The sequence below is a fragment of the Copidosoma floridanum genome, unplaced genomic scaffold, assembly GCF_036245765.1.
Source record: "Copidosoma floridanum isolate Cflo_tuat_1 unplaced genomic scaffold, Cflo_Japanese_pri ptg000013l, whole genome shotgun sequence".
Lineage (NCBI taxonomy): Eukaryota > Metazoa > Arthropoda > Insecta > Hymenoptera > Encyrtidae > Copidosoma > Copidosoma floridanum.
In genome coordinates this window covers 37,696,322-37,710,801 of record NW_028321890.1, presented here as the reverse complement: position 1 = coordinate 37,710,801, position 14,480 = coordinate 37,696,322, and the positions used below count along the sequence as shown (strand labels likewise).

Below are 14,480 nucleotides of genomic sequence, written 5' to 3'. Positions count from 1 at the left end.
GTCCGCGCGACGATTTCATCATCATTACTCTCGGCGATCCCCACCCCTATACCTCTAATCCTTAACGGTTAACCATTGAAATGCACTTTGTACGATATCAAAAAGGTCTTGGTATAAAAAAAAAAGAATAAAAGAAATCTTGCATAGGTATAGAAATCCCGTTTTTTGTATTATTTTATATATACACGCGTGTGTTGCTCGTATACGATGAAACCATATGATACAATTTGTATGTAGTAACGACGAATTCGCGCGTCAAGTATACGTTACAATTGTATTATCGAATAGGAAAGGTCGTGATCAAGTTTACAGCCAACGCTGGTCCTGCACGCATAACATAATGCATGAAAAGTTGTATAATGTACTCGTTACTCTTAATAGAACGACTCGTAAAAAGCAACTGTTTATGCGTTTGAATAAAAAAAAAAAAAATAAAAAAATAAAAAATAAAAAAAAATACAGACAACCGGCCGGTGGCCCTTTGAATAAGACTCGCCGCCTCCCCGTCTACTCGTCATGCAAGCGATCGACGCGAATGAAAATTTCGTTACTTTCATAAGTAAAGGCTGCCGTTGGCCGTGTTCGCCCTGGGCTATCGTAGGTGAATGAGGACTCCCTTTCATTAAACTTGCGTGGCGGCGAGCTCTGCGATACATGGAGGGACCGGCCGGCCCTTAGTCAGCTGATGGCCGAAATCGTCTGATGATTTGTCACTCGTATCGTCAAGTGCTGCTGCCGCACCGGTGCAGCTCGAGGCTCGCCGCGGTACCGCTTCCCCCATCCCTCGCTCGCAACAACAACAACAACAACAACAACAAGAACAAGAACATTCTCATCATTAACAACATCAACAACATGTACAATAAAAACAACAACAACAACGGTCACACAAGGGGCGCACACGAGTAGAAGAAGAACAATTGGCCGGGCCGCGCATCGTCATCAGTTACCCGCGGGTTCGTCGTCTCCCTGTAGGTAGCGGGTCCAGTAGCCAACGTTGAACATGACGAATATAAAGGGAAAAAGGAACCTCGACAGCACGTCGATTTGAGCGCTGCCCTTGGCGTGGCAGGTGAACCAACGCTTCGGCAACAAGCCCCAACAGCAGCGCTCGTCGTACGGGTTGACCAGCGGTTTCCGAAAGCGCGGGAAATTTTGGGCGCGCAACAGTTGGGCGGCCGCCTCGGCTGTTACCGGCTGAGCCGGTTGCTGCTGGTGGTTGTACTGTTGGGCGGCCGCCGCGGCAGACTCGAGCTCAGCCACGAGGTGGGAGGTGGGCGACGGCGTGCAGGAGGAGCGCCGCCTCGGCGGTAGCTGCACCTGGACGACGGTGGCGCTCGGGCTGGCCGCCGCGGGACTGCGCGAGCGCGAGCGGGACCGGGAGTGCCGGGAGCGTTGGCTGCCGCGCGAGGAGCAGCCGCCGCCTGGCCGGCCCTCGCTCTCCGTGACGGACGAGGAGCTGGGCGAGCGCGAGCGCAACTGCTGCTGCAGGGCCGCCCTGTGGTGGGCGTGGTGCTGGTGTATACTGGCGCTGCTTCGCTGCGACGTTTGCGAGTGCGGGGGCGAGGGCGACGGTGTCGGGGAGTCCTGCTCCTCAAGGTGCTGCTGCTGCTGCTGTTGCTCGTGCTCCTGTTGCTGCTCTTGGTGCTGGTGGTGGTGATGGGTGTGGTGGCGGTGACGATGACGGTGATGGTGGTGATGATGGTGATGATGATGCGGGGACTGTTCCTGCTGTTGATGGTGGTGCTGATGGGGGTGGTGGTAGTGGTGCTTGTGTTGCTGTTGCCTGGGGGGTCGGCTACTGGTGGTGGCTACTGGGAGGCCAGCCGCGGCGATGGCTGCTAACGATGTTGGCTGCTGCTGCTGGTAGGACGCCGCGAGACTGGCCGTGGTCAGGGGTGACGCCGCTACGACGGCTGAGGCTTGTTGTTGTTGAGCCGTCGCCGAGCGGGGCTGGGAGTAATAGAGGTGGCCGCGTGCCACATCCCTTGATCCAAGCGCTTCCTCCTCGTTGTTGTCGTCGAGGCTTACTCGCCATCCGCTTCCTCCCGAAATAGGTACGTTGACCAATACGCGAGATTGAACAGTGCGAAAACGAGGGGGAAGATTATCCGTGCGATTACGTCTATCCGCTTGGACCTCGTCGGGAACTTGGACAGCCACGACCTGCAGCAGTTTTTTTTCGGCGGTTGCGTGTGTAACTCGCACTGCCGCATCTTCTCCATAGACACGCTGTCCGCCTGCCGTACCAAAGGCTTCTGGAAGAAATTTGCTCCCTTTGATTTCCAGTCTGTATTCACTCATCATCGCTCGTGTGTTTTTTTTTTTTTTTTTTTTTTTTTTTTTTTTTTTTTTTTTTTCCCTCCCCCAAGTGTTTTATAGTGTGTGACAAAGATGACAGATAAAACAAAACAAACGAAATAATGCAAGCTTGATGCGCATACGGTTGTCGCTCCCCTTGCCGTCTCACGTGTAAGTGTGTTACAAAGATAGCAGATGAAAAGCGTGCACAAAGAGAATTTATTTACATGGTTTTGATAAGCCGATAATCGCACTTATGATGTAGTAATACGAGAATGCATTTTTTTTTTTTTTTTTTTTTTTTTTTTCATTTTTCTAAGGCGTTGGTGATAGTTGATCCAAATGAAAAGCAAAGACGTGAATCACTCAAACACACGCATACACAGTCAATTTCGTTGAAAAGCAAAAAAAAAGCAGCTTGAAAAAATAATCAAGCAAAAAGGTAATTGGATCGAGAATCCATTCATCCCGTAAAGTCTTTGATTACGGCTTCAAAATGGAAATACAATGACGCGAAGAGTTTCCGAAGAATATGACGAGGTCAAACTTTCAATATTGAATGCACAATAGCTTGGGCATTTTGCATCAGACTTCAATTAAGGTTGACAGCAAACCGTATTGTGTGGGAGGACGTATAAAAAATGTTAATCAACATATATATATTTGCTTTCAGCGACAACTTTTGTGATCTAAAAATTGCGATGAAGTAAAAAAAAATTAAACAGGACTGATCTCGTATGGATGAAACAATAATTAAATATCACGCACGCACACATCATGTACACACAATCAATTCTAATTAAAAATTCTAATATACGTAATATAATATACATGTCAACTAAGCATGCACATATCGATCGAGGAACAAGTAAACTTGTGTCCCAAAATGATAATAATAATAATAATAATAATTATAGTAAAAATAATAATAATAGTAATAATAATAATAATAATAATAAATAATTACTCATTACCACTCAACATATAAATTAATATGAATCGATTGATTGAAAACTTACTAGAATTAAAAAATCTAGACCACTCATTTCCCTGTAAAACAAAAATTTCCTTCAAAATTTTATGATCGATTTTGTTTTTCGAACACGGTTTACTTGCTTGTTACATACACATATCGTGATTTCTAAATTATTTTAAAAGCATGGAAAAGTGCAACATGAAAAAAAAATATATATATATATATATATATAGCAGAAGAAAAAAGTGGAGCTAAGGAAAAAAACAAAAATTTAACCGAACGCTAGTATAATGAAAAAATATCGTTGCACATCCAAAGCTACCCCGGACCCCGCACTTATCTGCTCAAACGTCTAAGGCACTAACGCGTACCAAAAACATAAAAATCACTGTCAATGTATTCAAAAGAATAGGAGGCAGATACGAGCTGGGGACGTGGGCTATGATGTATATAATGTACTTTGTTGTAACAAAATACGATCAGACATCCGATGCATGAAAAAAAATAAAGGTGTAATAAATAAACGGATAAGATAACGAAATGTGAAAGAAAGAAAGAAAAAAAAAAAAAAAAAAAAAAAAGAAAAAAAACAGACAAGAGAATATATTATAGGGGACGGAAAGACACTGACCATGGCAAAGCCGGCGGTATCCGGCTCGAAGGGCTCCGAGGCCGGATCGACGGAGGCCGAGTGCTCCATCTCCTGGTACTTCTTCTTCATGTTCTCGCGGTGTATGTCGCTGCGCGAGGCGTAGTTGACGAGGGCGAACTCGAGCAGCGCCCCGAACACGAAGGTCAAACAGACCCCCGTCCAAACGTCGATGGCTTTGGTGTACGACACCGGGGGCAGCGAGGCGTTTATCCCCGACGTTTGGGTCGCCATCGTCAGCAGAGTCGTCACTCCTGGCAGAAAAATGTGTGTCTTTATACCACCCTTCGCCCCCTTCCAATTGGGTATCGCGTCGCAACGCGGGTGTTTGTCCAGCCCAAATATAAATACCCGACGCGACGATTGTCCTTGTAAACTCGGACGGCTCGGACGTGTTTGTTATGTATTTGTTTTGACGCCTCGAGGCAAGAGCGAACTTTTTTTTTTTTTTCAACTCAACGAAGAAAAGAAAAACCGGAAAGTTAATTTCACCTCTGACCGAACAGCGGTAATTTTGTAGTTGAGAAGAAAAAAAAAAAAAAAAGAAGAGCTCCGTGACGCGGATTTCTTTGATGCGCCGGAGTGGGCGTCTTTCCATAGCTAAGGTCACGAGGTATAGGTATTATATATGTAGTGGAGAGATGGTCGTTCGCTCACCCAAGGACACGCGAGCCGGCACGGCGCTTTGATCCAGCCAGAAGGAGACCCAGGAGACGATGACCAGCATACAGCAGGGGATGTAAATCTGGATGAGGTAGTAACTGAACTCCCTTTTGAAGAGCAGGTCCACCTTCAAGCAGCTGTACTCCCCTGGTGGAGCAAACGAGAGAGTTATATTACATACGAGTGAATGTTGCACACATGTATATACTATATTTATATAGTCTGAAGCAAAATGAAAAGCTTTCCCGATGTATATGATGTACATAGTGGTATAGGCTTACCGGTGTTTGTTTTGCTGTTACAGTAATCCGTGAAAAACCTCTCCAGAGTGAACCGAGGCAGGTGCAAGTTCTTGACCACCTGCACGGGATCGCCCTCCTTCCACAGGAACACCAGATCCGCGGTGGTCCATCCGTCTGTGATTTTGGTTGGAAAAAAAAAAAAAAGAAATACCATCAATGTACCGTCGTGTCTTTTTTTTTTTTTCCGTGCAGTTCGCGAGAGTATACTCACAGCTGGCCATTCGCAGAGAACACGTCTGACGGTCGAGTGGGTAGAGCTTGAGATTCATCGGGCACGAGAGCGTCAGCGATATTCTGCAATTGAATAATTCAACAATTTCAGAAAAAACGAGGGGCTCCGAAAATTGTAAATTTTTAGAACTTGCGCTGCAAGAACATTGTTTCCTTCTTCTTCTTCTTTTTTTTTTTTTTTTTTTTTTATCAGGATAATGGAGTATAATTTTCAATTGGGCCCGCGGGGAGTCAACACGGGTTTTAATATATTTTCTGACGCGTCAGGAGCAAAAGGGAGGTAGGGAGGGGGAGGCGCGCTCCAGATTTTTCGCTGATACTTTAGAATCTGAATAATGAGAAATTTCGCTCGAGCCGCAGCTCCTCTCCCTCTCTCTGGTCTCGATCCAGCAGGGACGAGCAAATCCCGAATATGAATTTCAATGCGCGTGAAATTCCCGAGGAGTAGGCGTATGTTTCAATGATTCATGAAGAGCCGAGGATGGAAATGTTTGTACTCACCGTATGCTGTAGAGGACCGACCCGTTGGGAAAGATTCGTATGTACACGTTGGGCATGATGATGTTGTGGAAGTGGCCCTCCTTCTCGTTCGCGAAAAACAGATCGGGCATCCATACTCGGCTCGCGTCCGTCAGAGTCAGGTATTTCAGTTTCCCTTTTGGTTTTTCGGACGAGCAAAAAAAAATAAAAGGACACTCGTCACTCGCCGGTACGTACAACGTTAGTTACACATACAGGGTAGCAAAATCCATCGTAAAATATTTACACGAGCTGGTTTATGGACACGTATATATATAATATACCTACGTAGCCATAAACTTCCAGCGTATACAATGGACTGGTTATATCGTACATGTATAATGTAAGGTGGTGTTCATGCGTAAAGGTTTTTAGTTACAGGCGAACTCGGTCTTACCATTGTAGTCGTTAAATATGAGTCTATCGTCGATCCATTGTTCTCGGAATGTCAACTGAACGGAATATTCCTGCGGGCAGACAAGCAATGCTCAGACAGTTTTCTTTTGTACCCTTTGACGTGTACACGTACATTTACATGTACCTAACGGTAAGTGTACAATGGTATTGTCAAGTTTCAACTTTATCAATGCAATCCCGAAGAAAAAAAAAAAAAAAAAAAAAAGTTACTTTTTTCTTTTTCTTTTTAAGAAGCTAATTGAAACTTTGCACGCGGTTATACGTGAGATTTTAACGCAAGTATTCCGATTGTTTCACATGCACTTTTTTTTATTTTGCAACGATACACTTTCAACACAAGATATCGTTACTTAATTGGTTCCAAACAATGCGATGCTTGTATCTTAAATTCAAACTTTAAAGTTTAAACCGGTGATCAAAGGCGAGACTATAATGTACAGTTGCATTTCAAATCGTTATATGTACGGATGACAGTTTGCTTGCAACATCGAACTGAAATCGGGGTCGCCTTGCTTTGAAATCTCACGTATTCTACTGCAAAAAGTGATGAAAAATGATATGCATCGTGTGTATTTATAGTATGGTCTATAGCATCCCGGTTTGTGCATCTGTATATATCAATGTGAAAGAAAAGGAAAAGAATTGAAAAAACAGTACAGAATGAAAAGGTTGAATGTAAAAAATGAAAGTTCAGGCACGCGCGTAAGTAATATCTACCGTACAATAAATATGGAATATATCGGGTAAAAAAAAAAAAAGAAAAACACTAGTTTTGCATGGTCATTCATGACGAGTCCACCAACTGCATGCTTGATTATTTCAAGTCGTAAAAGGATATTTTAGAGAGAGAGAGAAGGTGCGTGGGGGGGGGGAGAGTAGGAAAGGTGAAGCGTTAATTACTGTTGGAGAAGTTTAAGGGTGTGCTATAATTGCATTGCAGATTAAACTATAGGGTAATAACAATAATGACCGCGTAGCGAGAAAATTGCAAGGAGTTTGTTGTGAAAAACGAAAGCGGGGAAGGAGGGATGAGGAAAGCGGTACGTAAACACGTTGTACGAAAAGTCAAGGCACGTCGGAGGGATTCTTTTTTACAACGAGAGCCTCGTCTTTATTTAGCGTAAGGAAGTTCAGTAATTGGTTTCACGTTTTTCTCGCAATTCTCCGGAGGGGCGGGGATTAGATGAGGGGCAAGTGGAGCGGGATTTCTCTCGTTCGCCGGTTCGTTTACACCTGTTTGCCGGGACGGGAGAGCCACTTGTGCAATGAAAAGCAGTGTCGAGCCAACAGCTGCAGCGAACAAACACACGCACACACAAGAGAGCACGGACTCTGAAAAAGTTCCTCCCCTTCTTTTGTTTTTGTGACTTTTTCGGTCGGCGCTCTCTTCTAGCTCTCGATGCAAAACGCGCACTCTCTGCAAGCGCGCAAAAAATTATCGCGAACGAAAAAAGCACGAAAGCACACCAAGAAGCTACACGTATACATTGCACATACAAACAATACACGGTGCAAACATTATATAATATGCTAACAACAACAATAACAATCATGCGTTTCACATGCACATGTACAAGTGTGTAAAAGTAAATGCTGGGGGATGGGGCACTTGTGTGCGTGTGTATGAAATACATACATCACAGGCACGTCTAAATAAGTATAGCGATACGGACACAAGATGCAAACGTGCAATTTAAATACTTGGGTTTTTTTTTTTTTTTTTTTTTGTATCTATATGATAGGGCGATAGGTGCATGCAGAGTCCTAACATTGCAGGTATCTATATACGTTGGAGCCATGGGCCTTGAATTTATTGTAATATAGCTAAGATAAATGTATAAAAGTATGCTAATGCCAAACGTGCACCTGATAGCTCACAGTTTAAAGTCGCAGCTCGTTGGTCTCTGGACATTATTTAGTATTTCCTAGCTGCGTCTCCGATATATATATTTTTTTTCTTTTCATTGAATTTTCCCTCTCTCCCCCGTATATACGTGGGAGCTCTTTCTACCATACCCGCGGTCTCCCCCCCCCCCTGCCCGCTCGTTCGCTCGCTGATTCGAACGCCAATAATTTCACTAATGAAATTACCGGAGGAAAAAATAAAGTAGAAAAATCTCCCCCAACCGGCAAAATCGCCGGATGTAATAATAATACGGAGGGAATTGCACGGTAATAACACCCGCAGGGAGATTCGATTGGAATACGTTCCGTGAATATAATTCACCATCTTGAAGACACAGCCTCGCAGAGTAGGGATATCGCGATGAGTATAAAGAAAAAAAACGAGAGCACACGAGTAAATACAGTTGACTATGTACAGACATTATACACTCTCGAGCGGGGAAAAAAAAAAAAAAAAAAAAAAAAAGTTGGAAGGGGGTTGAATGGAGTTTGGTGTACACATGAGTAATTTCCCGATGGCAGCCGCGACGCGGAGCGACAGCCCGAAGAAATTTTTCTCCCCGGCTCATTTGAAATTCATCGGGCGTGAGCGCCCCCCCCCCCCCCCCCGGAATTATTCCTCGCTCGCCCGCGTCCGGGCTCCAAATATATATATATAAATCAAGCGACGGGCGCCTCGTCCCCGGGATAATAATCGTTCGGCTGCCTATATTACGCCCATCCACACACCTATACCGAGCACTTGTACAGCCCAGGTGGGTTATAATGCGCGAGAGGGCGCATGTATTATTTACGATCTGATAGATGGGGCACGTGTGCGTTGATTAAAACAAACACGATGCGAGGGAGAGTTCGAAGAGCAATTAAAGGTTTTGTTCTCCCGCGGTGCGTGTAATGTATATACTTACACGGCCGCCAACTAATAACTTCGGAGCGTAGCACGGCTTTTTGGCACGCGTTTGTTGCGCACCCATATCTGCAAACCCACAAAAGTTAAGAGCCCGAGTGTGTGTGTGTGTGTACATACACATTGCGTATATGAATAGAGAGAAGGAGTGGCGTATGGTAGCTCGTGGGGTGGGTGTTGTATTGCTCGGGTGCGGGTGGCTTGGGGTTCTCGACGGGGCTGGCATACAAGTTTCGGACGGCAAGTCGGAGTTGTTGACTCAAACAGTTCGCAAAGTAAAAAAAAAAAAAAAAAAAACGAAGTGTGGTATTGAATTTAATTGTATATATATGCGAGGACGTTTGGGGAAGGAAGGAAAGAAAAAAGAAGCGATCGGATTTAAATTAAGAAGTAAAAGAGAGAGAAAGAGATATAACATTAAACGTGCATCACATATAGATGTGTAAAAATATATTCAAAGTGACGGGGAGAAAGATCAATACGTATAAGTTGAGTTATTTATTAGCCTTCATTCGAGTTTCGATTTTCATTTTACTCATCATTTTCGTTTCCCCCACTTTATTCGCTCGGTATTTCCATACTTTTCATCGCTACCACTGCAAATGTAGGTGTATGTATGCCAACCCTTTGCAACGCACACTTTCGTACTTTCGCTCGTGCGTAAAATACCCTTTGATTTCCAATCACCCCGTAGCATGTATAGTTTCGGTGCTCCATTTCGCAAACACACGCAACATTATTTTTCGTACCCCCACAGCAGTACAAAGCTGGTGGGGGAGAAAAAAAGATTACCAAAGCCAGCCGTTTGCTCCTCCTCATTTCAAGTCACGCTGATTGGATTCGTCGGAGACGACGAGCTCTAAGGCTGTATATATATAGGCATAGCTCCTGACCCACCTCATCTTACACAACTGAGCCTGTACCACTAGTGCGAAGGAGACTATAGTCTCTTATATACTATTTTCCGAGCAACTCACATATATGCCAATTTGATTTTCGTTTGCACCCTATAAAAAATAACGATGGAGTCGTTGATATATTGTCGCTTGAATTTGCAATTACGATGCGTATATTATCACCCGAGCGCCCAAACAACCCTGCTAATTCATTAATCCTTCTCGGGGGGGGGGGGGCGTTTTGCATAAGCAGCTTAGAGTTTGGGCGAAATATTCACCCAAGGTTTTATAAGGCGCTTACACAGCTATGGCGGTCCTAATTGAAAATCATTGCCGAGCCCGGTCGCGCTGATCAAGTATTCAAAAACCTGTGCGCCGATGTGTGGCTATGTGTGCTCTCGCTCGACACTGTACCATCAATTTTTAATTATTCCATTGAAATTGAAGCAGTAAACACGGCGTGTAATGCTATTAGAGAGAAATCGCATTACTATACATATGAATGTTACACATTAGCTGTAAGGGAGCTTTGGTATATCGTTTCATCGTCAATCCGATTATATATATATACATGCGGAGGTTCAAGGGGGGAAAAAATCTCGTGTCCCATTGTCCCGATGTTGGAGGAAAAAAAAGGGGCTGTTGTATCATCATCGTCACGTGCGGAAGTCTTTAGCAAAAGCTGCCTCATCCCGTGTACCGTGTACATACATACACACGTACGAAAATTTCGCGTACACGCACGAGGCCTCACAATTATATACACACAGCGACAGACAAAAGAAACGAGAGGCTATATGCAGAGAAAGGGAACAATATACCTACACGTGGGGGGTGGGGGGAGGGTATCAGGCTACTTCCAACAATATACGTATCCGTACACGTATCACGGCAGTGTTTCTTATCGAGGAAAAACAATATCTCGCGCGGACACACACACAATGGGCCGAGTGTTGTAAATACCGCGACGACGGAGACGGCAGTAGAACAAGTAAAGCAGTAGTCAGACGGTGGCAAAGGCCTAACATCGTCCGTGAGATAAGAAACATAATGCGTAGGTATACAAGAGGCGAGAGTGACGGACGGATGGATATAGGAGTGGGAAAACAAGCGAGGGGGGTTTTTTTTTTTTTATAGACGTATACTCTCTCGCGCGGGGCAAGAATAATCATCCCTGGCGTCGAAAATTCGACGAGACAAATGGGCACGTGTACGTATTTTCCTCCGGCTCGGTCGCGCGCGTGTCCCGACTCTGCAACAGCTACCACATAAATATCCTGTACAAACTCGTGTGTGTGTGTGTGTGGGTGTATACACGTGTATAACAATGTATGGACGCGCGTATATAAGATAATATTATAATGCAAAATTGGTGTCGCGTCTTCTGGAAAATCTGGCGCGCAAGCTGGTGTTGTCCCTGCCCCTCCCTCCTTCCCCCGTCTTATTTACGACGGGAACATCGACGGAAAACGTATCAGGCTGCGACAGCCGATACGTACATGCATTTGTGTTGAAAAGGCGAGGCTCCGCACCTGTGTGCCCCATATATACAATCTGGGGGGTACAATGCAGCACCTGCAGTGTATATATTATGCACAAATACAGGTATACAAGAGAAAGAAAGTAGTGTATAGCGTACAGGGAGTGGAAATAGACCAAGCGTACACGGAACAGAGAGAGGGAGAGGGAAACGTTTGTCGTTGTGCGCGGGGCGTTTTTGTTAGTCTCCGTGCCGTAGGTAGGTATACATACATATACATATATAAGGTACAAAAAGCATCGCGCACTGCACGCACGCTCATCTCCATCCCTCTCGCTCTCTCATCCTTTTGTTTCGTTTATTCACGGAAACGGAACAATGCCCGCGTGCATCATATCTGCACAGCCGCGGCAGTTGAATGCACGCGCCTCCACCTAAAACGCAGCTCGTGAAAAGTGCAGCCGGAGATAGAAGGCGCGCGTAACAGTAATTTGCCGCCCCGCGTGCAAATTTCGTACGGATAATACACCCACGCGGGATATGCGTGCATATGTATGTATATTAAACGGGTGCGTGCCGTTTCGAGGGGGTAAAGTTAAATGGATATATTAGTAGACTCGCGAGCGGGCGAGGAGTACCCATATGCAGGAGCTCTTTCAACTCTGGTGCCGTGGGTATACCCATTGTACGTGGCGCATGGTGCGGCATTATAGCTGTGTGGGTGTGTACAATGGGTGCCTATGTGCAATATGGACTCTTTATATTTTCTTCGCGTGCACCTACTCTCGTGGCTTCCTCCCTTTTTTTTATTATTTCCCTTTCCACAGACACACCACTCCCATATCTCTGCTCTCGTAGCGAGACGAACCGACAAATGTTTAGAGAGACGACGAAAGGTGTAGGTGAACGCAGAACTCGTGGGTGTGCGCTCCTCTCGATCCATTTCCATATAACCGAGCGAAACGCGATTTTGAACGCGATAGGAGAGAAAAATTGTTTTTCACCGGTACACCCACACACATCCATTCTGTATTGGCCGTAGAGTGGGTGTGGGGAACAAAAGGACTCGTATATAGATGAGAAAAACAAGCTCTCTCAGTGTGTACCATACATATATGTAGGGTGTGCACCTGTACGAGGCATACTGGCATCAAATGTATATACCTATAGGTGTAAAGTACATCCCAACTTGATGACGGATCTCTCTCGGCCCCCGCCCATTTTTCCCCTCTCGTTCTGGCTACGTTGTTTTTTCTCTCGTCCGAAATTGCCTTTTTCGACGCTCCCGCGTGTACGTACAGCTTGACCGCCCGAGCTTTTTTGCCCCTTGATCTTGTATTTTCAGCGCGCGGGTGACGAAATTCCTTCGAAATTTAAGAAAGCATCGCTGAATTTTTTTCCCCCCTCCGTTTGGACAAACAGAGACTCGGGGATGCTTGCTTCACTGGGATCATCCGGTTCGAGTACGTATATGATGTTGGGTCCGCATGGGAGGACAAACACAAGCACTCGACGAGGTGTGAAAAATACACCGGAATGTCACCGCAAATAATATTTTCATCACTGGTCCATCCAAACTTTTTTTTTTTCTAGGCATAAGTGTACATCTAACACTAGAAACCACCTTGAAGTGAATTTGATCTCTCGTATACAGAAAATACTTGCTTGATTGGAAAATAAAATGGAGAATGGGTCCTTGATACCTTGGAAAAAAATGTATTTTTCCAAAGTAAAGTATACGCGCGTACAACATATATTATATGTACAGAATGGGATTCGCATGAACAAAAAAAAATGAAGGTAGGAAGGAAGAGTGACTTCAAACGCGGTATAACCGACATTTCGCATCAACGTTTTCATACTTGCGTACACATGGCTGCACCGCCACTTTTCAGGCGCGCAGTCGGACGTAAAAGGACGCGACAGAACAGAAAAGTAAATAATACGGAGAAAAAGGAGGAAAAAAAAAAAAAAAAGAGAAAGTAAAACAGAGAGACGCTCGTAAACGTCGAGTGGGTCTGAGTTCTTTGGCCCGCGCGCGTGTATACACTTGCCGATGTTATATTGCCAGCTGTCAAATAAATCAGACGCGAAAACAGTGCAAAACGCGTTTATATATATATATATATATATATATATGTAATCACTGCGCATAATATACACGGGTTTTTTATGTGCACCCTCGCGTAGTTAGTTACACGCGTGTATTTCACTATTATGTACACCACAAAGTTTCGTATATAAAACGTACCTGTGCAAACTTGGATGATTTGTTAAAAGCGCGAGCAAGTGGTGTAACGCAGAGCACGCGTTTGCACGGCCTACGACAGTTATTTTTGCCCAAAGTGGCGTACACGCGCGCTAAAATTCCAGTAAAAACCATGCGAGCGCGCGCAATTGCGCGTATACCTCGGTGTTTTTCTAGTGCACCCATATTCGCGCAATGCGCGTTATTTTTTTGTTTTTTTGTTTCTCTCTATCTGCTCTTGCCATTGTTGTTGATGTTACTGCTCTCGAGTGTTTGTTTTATTACATGTGCAGTACACACGTAAAATATTATATATACCCTCGTACTACTACCTCTACAACAACAACTTGTGTGGCAATTGCGGAAAACTGTATAACGTCCCCGACTCCAGTGTGTGGGCTATATATATGTATGTATAGGTACACATTACACGCTCGGGCGCCAAATCGTTTTATTATCACAGTTCGCGTCCCGTGTAATACCCGAGGGACATTATTTTTCGTTAAATATCGCTTCGTTAATAGAATATCTATATCAATTCCGGGCGAATAATCGTTTATATGGGGGAGGGGGAGGGGGTGGTTATTATCGTCATTATTTGATGAAGGTGCCGGAGGGATATTACCGAGGGCTCTCGTGATTCTTTGGATAAATATTGTGCCGGGGCAAACATTACTCTCGGGGAGAGCCACGCCATGGGGGGGGATAAGTAATTGGGACGATCGCTTTTTTTTCCCCGATTTCTTTTTTCGGAACAAGTGGGATGATATTGATTTATTGGGCTCGCGTGCGCTGGGGAGCGCGTAGCTCGATACTCGAACCGAGGAGGGAAAAAAAAGTGCCATCCGAAGGTAAAGATGATACGTTTTTTGAAATATACACATTGTTGAGACGACACGTTTTTCAAAGTACATTTTTGAAATGTCACTCGAACCTACATCTACGACGGGGGTGGACAAGGTACACGCTCGAAAGGTATGGCTACT

The 14,480-nt window shown here is 44.7% G+C and overlaps 1 protein-coding gene across 3 annotated transcripts in view; it reads right to left on the bottom strand.

Moving 5' to 3' along the window:
* Nucleotides 1-1,859: 1,859 nt before the first annotated feature.
* The window catches only part of GluClalpha (glycine receptor alpha 1), a 92,209-nt gene continuing 79,588 nt past the window's right edge, over nucleotides 1,860-14,480 (bottom strand). The window contains exons 5-12 of one of the 3 annotated variants that reach the window (XM_089590878.1): nucleotides 6,039-6,108; nucleotides 5,624-5,777; nucleotides 5,103-5,185; nucleotides 4,871-5,005; nucleotides 4,584-4,736; nucleotides 3,903-4,180; nucleotides 2,839-2,847; nucleotides 1,860-2,258 (exon numbers count right to left, since the gene is read on the bottom strand). In XM_089590878.1, coding sequence (XP_089447004.1) covers nucleotides 2,028-2,258; nucleotides 2,839-2,847; nucleotides 3,903-4,180; nucleotides 4,584-4,736; nucleotides 4,871-5,005; nucleotides 5,103-5,185; nucleotides 5,624-5,777; nucleotides 6,039-6,108 — 1,113 coding nt within the window. In that variant the 3' untranslated portion in view covers nucleotides 1,860-2,027. The remainder of the gene's footprint in view (nucleotides 2,259-2,838; nucleotides 2,848-3,902; nucleotides 4,181-4,583; nucleotides 4,737-4,870; nucleotides 5,006-5,102; nucleotides 5,186-5,623; nucleotides 5,778-6,038; nucleotides 6,109-14,480) is intronic. The other 2 variants (XM_089590876.1, XM_089590877.1) reach the window with 2 other exon arrangements.